At 37.2% G+C, this 8,215-nt stretch overlaps 1 protein-coding gene across 1 annotated transcript; it reads left to right on the top strand.

The window, feature by feature from the left end:
* Nucleotides 1-1,064: 1,064 nt before the first annotated feature.
* LOC140238999 (methyltransferase-like protein 27) lies at nt 1,065-7,190 on the top strand. The gene is made up of 5 exons (XM_072318895.1): nt 1,065-1,189; nt 2,832-2,954; nt 5,549-5,687; nt 6,372-6,464; nt 6,996-7,190. Exons 1-5 carry the CDS (start codon nt 1,082-1,084, stop codon nt 7,184-7,186), a joined length of 654 nt encoding a protein of 217 aa, XP_072174996.1. The 5' UTR covers nt 1,065-1,081; the 3' UTR covers nt 7,187-7,190.
* Nucleotides 7,191-8,215: the final 1,025 nt, after the last annotated feature.

The raw sequence follows: 8,215 nt of genomic DNA on the forward strand, positions 1-8,215 counted from the left end.
GCATCTGCGGAAGAAGCCGACATAGCCATAACAGAATTTAGAACACATTCCATACATCGGGTGGAGGGCGTATCAGTTGACTCCAGAGAACTAAAGACATGATAACCAGACCTATCTCCCCCTGGAGGCCTCGACCCTCAGGAAATAGACCACTAATTCTACTGAGATTAACTCCTCTTAAATCAACATTGTAATCAATAATTACCTGGATGTGCTTAGTACCCGTTCCAGGATGAAAGAAAGAAAGAGAGAGAGAGAGAAAGAAAGAAAAAGAGAGCGAGAGGAAAAAAGAAAAGAAATAGGCCCTATGTACTTTTCCTAATAAGACGTAGGACATATATGTAATGTATATCATAGGAAAACACGTATCACAACATAGGTCTACTGGTGTTCAGTAATGAAAGCAATTGAGCATTCCTTGTAATGTGAGGGAAAATAATAATGCTGGATCGCTAGCGATTTCATGTAGGCGGTAACAATAAAAGAATGTCCCTATGCAACAAAAAAAAATTAATGAAAGCGCATTAAAGACATTGTCACGATGAGTGCCGAAAGCATGAACATTAAATATGATAAAAACACATGATTATGTCCAAAATTATGCTATAGGACCAAATTACTATCGTATTGCTCGATGTGTTACCACGATTGCACCGAAACGAATTTTTGAATGCTGGAATAGCGGCTTTACGCAATCACCTCCTTGTCTCTCGCGAAATTGAATGACCGCTTCGCGAAGTTGGAGTACTTTCTACGAATTTGAATGACAATATCTTAGATTTGATTGACATGAATACACATTCAACTGAACGAAAATGAATTTGAACGACAAATAACTAAAACATTGAAATTGAATGATCGCAATATCAATTTGACTGACGAACTTACGAAATGAGCGCAAAAACCTATACGTCTAATGTAAAACTGATGTAAATCTGCAGATCAAGTTCTGCGAAAATTAGATTTCTTCTTTTCAACAGTGAACAGAATTAGGCAACAGTCTCCCTTCATTCCTCATGCACACCTCACTGAGTCGAGACCCTTCATTAATTTACAGAGAAAAAAGAATCAAAGACTGACCATGGATGACGAGGAGTGGAAAGTGAGGAAAGTGAGGGCGCTTCACACGATGAAGGATCAGGCCGAAGTGAAACAGGTGTATGATGAATTTGCCAGTTACTTTGATGAGGTAATCATCTTCATGTGCCATGGTGTAAACATCCTGTGTACCACATTATTTTCATACCGCAGCATAGTCATGCTTTGAGAAAACATTCTTTTTATTTAAATCTATGTAACTTTAACAGATTTCTGTTACTCCGGGCATGTAATGAGCGAAGTTGTAGAGGAAAATGCCAAGCATTTTGATGTAAACTGCATGACAAATCTATGACTGTTTTTCTTTCTAATAGCCAGAAGCTACATAATTGTAGATTCATGACTTTTCACATAGAACAGTGACGGAAACTTAGAATATACTCATAAATCCAGTAGGGAACACCGCTTGATAGTCAATCACCATGTAAAATGCAAGCTACATGTGACAGAAAAGGAATCGTGAGAAACGCGTCCATTGTACTGTAGCATTTGGCTAGTTATCGATCGGTTTGGGCGGGTTTGTGTGTTTGAACAGAATGTGCGAACTGGCATGTCATCGACTGAGTCACGAAGGTGGCACAAAAAGAGTTAAAGGACCTATGCATTGCAAATGTACGTTGACTTGTGTTGATTCATGATACCCTCAATATCACTTAGTATGTGGTGAAACGAATATATGAAAGCAATAAATATATTTCATTACATTTTCTTTTCTTGTATTTTTCTTCAAATTACTTGGATAGGCCCACTGAAAACCTTCAAAACCAAGATACTGCCTGTGACCTCATCTGCCAATCACTGCTCTCGCTAGAATACTAATATGTTTAACAAAAGACATTGGAATGTACCTTCCCCTTGACTGACAGTTCACTGAACATAGCTTGCATGTTTCAATGTTACTAACATGACTAACAAAAGAAACTGCAAGAAAAATTTCATGCTCTTTGCAATGCTTTTCGTTAATTTTTAGTTATTTGGCAATGATTGACAGATGAGGTAACAGGCAGAATCTTGGTTTAGAATGGTTTTTTTTTTCTTGTGGGCGTTTCTAAGTAATCTGAAGAAAAATACTATTTTTCCCAAAATCTATGAAATTCATTTAGATTCGTTTCACCACATATGTGATGTTAATTAAAGGACTTATGTAATTTGCATTAGGTCCTTTAATTCTAGTTTTTCTAGTATATTTGAATGGTTGTAGAAAATTCGTTGATCAATTTTTCCAAATTATGCGCTCAACTTCAAAAGTGTCGTATGTGCCTCACTGATCTGAAAGTGTTTGGATGAAGAAATTCATAAAATGCAATGTAGATACGCTTAGCATCAGAGCCCGCATATACTATAACATGTATCAGGAATTTCAACATATCATGCGAGCATTAGTTTAAATACCTTTATACAATGGTATACTGGTATGCAGTTCAATGAATCAATCATGCTAATTTGGCTCAGAAATCGGAAGTTTAGTTTAAAATAAAAAGCAACAGCAAAAACACACAAACATATCCAGTTCTTTTCTCGAAAGCCTGCCTCCTAATTCTTAGTTGTGATAATTTAATGTGCAAATCCATTCTGTAATCTGCATAGATTATGCAGTTTCAAAATGATGTTTAACTTACTTCACAGACATATAATATTGCTAAAGTGAGGCTTGTTTGCTCTTTTTTCAAGTGAAAGATTGTTAGATAATCTAAAACATATTTCATATTCCTCACACACTTATTAATATGCAGCTTGTACTCTCCCTGGACTACGTAGCACCCATCTTCACGGCAGATGTCGTAGCCAAATTGGAACCCAACCAGGATGCACGGATACTCGACGTGGGCTGTGGCACCGGACTTGTGGGAGAAGGGGTGCGAAAATATATCCCATTGTAAAGCTCATGGATAGTATAGAATCACGGAGGTGCTAGAGAAGGAGAGACAACTACTGCTCTCCTTTGAAGTCATGTGCGGCGCCGCCGAGAAGTTATGCGTTCAACTACAGGTGTTACCCATGTGCTTTGACAAAAGAGAGCATCAATAATCGGGACTAGCGCTCTCACATCTAGAAATACTTGCCCCTACTGCAATTCGCTCTCTCTTTCAATGTGATGGCAACAATGAATTTGTGTAACTTGAATTGGAGCAGCGAACCAAAATGCAGTGTAAAACTAACAATTTTAACAGCAAATAGTTTAAAAGCACGCTGGAATACGCTTTAGCGGAGTACTGTATTTGAAAGATCAAAATATCCCAGATTAAAAGATTAAAAAACTAACATGGACAAATATGCGCATTATAGAAAAATATTAGGTTTTTAAGAGGGCCTAATTTTCATTTCATTTTGATTTGCGCATTACGAAGAAACTAGAAATACATGTTTATAATATTGAATTCTTTCCTAAACTATTCTAAATCAATTCGAGTAGACATTTCTATTTCATTTAAAATTTTACGTTGAAATAGAACTTGTAATTCAACGAAAGGTGAAATGCGTTCTTCGTCTCCTAACTTCGTCTTGCAAACCCGAGCGGCGCCGAGCACGACTTCAAAGCGTAATGGAATGCTAGACATCCCATTGTAACGCCTTGAACCCAAACATGCATTTGCATGAATTACGAAGAGTTGCCACTCCATCTCTGTAACACCTCCCTGATAGAATCGTCTCCTTGTGACTGTGCAGCTGTCCACATCGGTGAATTTCTAAATAACGCATCATGGGATAGGCCACTCCGTATAGCCCTTATTACATAGAGTGGACTCAAACATATTGGATAAAAGTTAACAACAATTGAACGATTACAGTTTTCTTAAGATCGTGCAAAAGGTAAGAAGGCTACAGAACTTACAGCTGTGTGTCAAAAACATCTTTGCTCGCTGATCTGCAGTAGATCTAGATTCTTAAGGATCACTCCTCTTGGAGAGATTTGCACTGGCTTCCACTGCGCCAAGAAATATCATGTAAGATCTTTCTAATTGTAATAACTAAGACACTTATTGGTCAAGCCCCTATGCTTACACATGTATTACAGAACTATTACTACTTAATTTCGCAGACGCACTCATATCCTGCGCTGTTCTAAAAAGTTGCACTCTTCTCCCTGAAACCCCAAAGCAGATCAAAAATTAGGAGACCGAGCATTTTGCCTGCGCATCCATCAAACTTTGGAGTAACAGTAACCTACCATTACAAATTAGGAAATACCCAACTGCAGCATAATTCAGCTTAAGTCTTCAAAAACATCTCTTCATTGAATTGTTCACTATCGTTTAAAGGGGTATGATACTCGAGTATAAATGCGAATTAGGTGAAGGCAGCAATATTAGTAGAATACATCATTGAAAATATGAGGAAAATCGGGCGGTCCGATCAAAAGTTTATGCATATTTTAAGTTTGTGGTGCAGTCATCACTGGATGAGAAGACTACTACAGTTTGTGACGTCATATCATGGAGAACGATATCAAGAAATATAGAGAACATTCAACACATTTTCGTTTTCCATGAAAGGTACAAATTCCCCCAACTTGTTACCAACATGTGTCAAGGGTAATATCATCCCCACTGTTTTCTGAAAGAGGGTAAGTCGAGTGCTCTATAACTATGCTAAAAATAGTTAGAATATGTTTCGGTTTTTTTTTTTCTTTATATTAGGGAAACCGCCTCCTACGCGAGGGAGCTATTACATTTTCAAAACAAAATATAAGGATCTAATACGCACTTTTAGTGGAATATTTTGTCAATTTTTCAAAGCCGTCGAGGGTACCCCATTAAGGTTATTTTTATTCATTTGAATATTCTTTAAACTCACGAAAACCTTATTCTGTTGCACTTGGAGCTTTGGAAAGAAGTCTTTACGGGGGGGGGGGGGGGGAGGTCCCAAGCTATAATGCTTCATGTGTAAGGTCAAGGTGACCTCTCTGATTTGGACACTGAATAAATGTATGCACATTTCTGCTCGTAATCATCTGACACGATACCGATATCTAGCAAAGAGACTGTTGTAAAAAATGTGTGGAGAGTCAATATTATTTTTTAAAGGCTAATGGATTAATTCTCTGTGTGCTTGGAGTGCCGATTAATAATGATGATGATAGTTGATACTTTTATAGCGCCTTTTCCACTGAATACAAAGCGTTATGACATGTCATCCTTAGTCGCCATAGGAGTTACAAGAATACATTGTAAATGCAAATTACCAGGCAGTGATAGTATAAGAAGTCCCGTGCATACATACATGACATAGGGATTTCAAAACAAGTAGGTCTTCAAATTTTGTTTGATTACTGGCACGGAAAACCCCATATCGTTGTATTTACTATCCAAAATTACTCTAGGTTATAGAAAAGGTTAAATAACATTTGTATATACACTCTTGAAAACACTTATACAGTTGCAGGTATTTTGTGTTCAGTTTGATGAACAATGTTTACAGATCCCCATGCGCTTTCTCTCCGTGGTCACAGCTGCACAAGGCAGGCTACAGGAATCTGTATGGTGTAGATCTATCAGGTGGACTCCTTGATGTCCTACGAAAGAAGGGAACATACTGTCACCTAACAGAAGCAAACTTTGGTCCTCTTAACTCTCTAAATTTTACAGATGGTGAGTGATCTTGATAATCTGGATAGAACGTATGACTTTAGCTTGAAATGAGAAGTGAGAAATGATGTTATTGTTTCGTGTTTGGTGTGTGATTGGTGTATAGTTGTATGTTTGTTTCAATATTATTTGCTCTCTCTGTGCTCTCTCTATTTTGCTTATCATACTTACTTTTATCTTAGAATCTAGTTTAAATGTGCAATGCTTTTACCCCGATTGTTTTCTTACCCATTGGTTTGATCCTTATAACATGTTCAAGTTTTAATTGTGTTTTGTTTATGGTTGCTGCAATACTTCACGTTTCAATGTTTTCATTGCTTTTAGTACTTTATGTATTGTTAATTGTCAATATATCACTGTACAATGTATTTTGATGTCATAGGGCTGTGTTATAAGGCAGGCCCTCTCTTAACCAGACTATACCCTGTGCATTTTAAAAGAAGGCTGAATCGATACAGTCATGACTGTATTGCTTGGTTTAAGCTATTTCAAACAACACCCCACTGGAGATTTGGATTTTGTTTTGCTTTTTGTGACGTTAGCTCATTTTACACAGAGTGATTTTCGTTGTATAGAAAATACTCTTTAGTTGCATACACAGATATTATCATCATACTTTATTTACCACTACAACTTTTTGTATTTCGTCTAAATGTATATTATTTCGCCTTTTCATGGACTGGACAGGTTACTTTGATGTAGCGATGAGCAGCGGCTCTTTTCTTCCAACACATCTTAATGAAAAGTGTCTTCCAGAAATGATACGACTCGTCAAGTCAGGTAAAATAATGATTGTTTCGTCACGACTGTTGGTCTGTCCCATACAAATACATTACTTCGATCCATGTGTACTGCCTTCCTTAATAATGCATATTGTGCAGTATGCGGAGCGCCATCACATGGTGAAATGTCAGTTTCACATAAAACATACAAACTAACAGTTCAAGAAACAAAGCGTCTCATTTCAGGTAGAGTTTGGCTTTGATTTCATGTTATTTCAACCTGATTATGTCAAATATTTTCACAACCGTTCATAATGCGTAGTCTTTCTCGATGAGCAGTTGAACATAAGCAGTTGACCGTATTCTTGATGTATTCTGTCTGTTTTGTTTGATACCTCGAAAGTTGTTTGTTTTTGTTTTTCCCGAAAATCTGTCCATGATAAATGTTGAAGAAACTACATGAGATTCAACTGCATACTACTATGTGTTACAAACCTATGTTTCTGTGAGGAATCTACTTTCAAAGAAAACGGTAATTAATGAAATTTTGCAATTTCCACTTCTGTTTTCCGACGCATTACCAATGCAGGTGGGTTTATCGTCATCACGACCCGGAAGTACATCTTTGATGGGGAGACGGGTGACATGAAACTGAAGCCAGGGCTCGCTAAGCTCGTTGAAGACGGACTTATTGAGAAAGTGCGGCACGAAGAGTCGTTGTACGAGAAAGATGGAGACGATCACGTGGTCGGGATAACCCTTATATACAGGGTAGTGTAGTGCCATCGATCACAGTAACTTTTAGTTTTAGCTTCTTGGTGACAGTGACCAGAAAACGCTCAGGGAACATTTTTATGATTAATAAAGTACATTCCATTGTCACGTTGACCGTTACCTGGTAGAGTCAAATCAAGCAAGGTGGACAGCGAGTTTCATTAATGTGGAAGAATAATTAGTATGGGGATGAAATAAAATTCAGAGGAGTAATATTGGTTGCAGTTGTGATTGTGCAGATTAAGAAAGTTACGCTGTTATTGTCTCACACCTCTCCAATCATTTTCTAGATGATGTTGTTAAAGAGGAAATCCACCCTGAGAAGTAGCGTGTGTTAATGGAAACAAATTAGAGGAACAGAACAGCGGAAGTTTTGAAAAAAAAAAAGTGTAATGAAGACTGACTGACTAACTATACAGCGAGCTTCCATTGTTACTAACGAAGATTTTTTCTTTTTTTGGTATGTGCTGATCAATATATATCTTGCAGAAAAACATGCTACATTGTGAACTTGAAACAGGTGTTCATTGTGACAGTAATGATGCCATGCTGGCATATTGGAAGCTTTACCATACATTTCACAAGTGCAATGATGAATGCGCAAATCAATAATTATTTCTCTCATTTTCACTTTAAAGAAGAAAAATGATGTGATCAGGTTACGTACTTCATGCACATGTATTCAATGTAAATCTTAACAAATCTATGATATTCTATCTACCTCGATGCATGGTATGCAGGATAAATGAAAAACAACAAAGACATTCAACACCCCCCCCCCCTTCAATCTTGACTTGATTATTGTTCTTGCCTGTCTCCTTTCAAGAACGGAAATTAAATTCATGAGAAATGAAAAGAGTGTACAATGTATTTGTCAAAGAGTCAGATGATTTGTATGAACGTTGCTCTGTGTGTGTGTGTGTGTGTGTGTGTGTATGTATGTATTGACATTGACATTGACATTGACATTGACAAATCCAGTTCCACCTTTTTATTTAGAAATGGTTAAGGTATGGCAGGAAATGGATAAATGTA

This window comes from Diadema setosum, chromosome 15 (genome assembly GCF_964275005.1).
Source record: "Diadema setosum chromosome 15, eeDiaSeto1, whole genome shotgun sequence".
Lineage (NCBI taxonomy): Eukaryota > Metazoa > Echinodermata > Echinoidea > Diadematoida > Diadematidae > Diadema > Diadema setosum.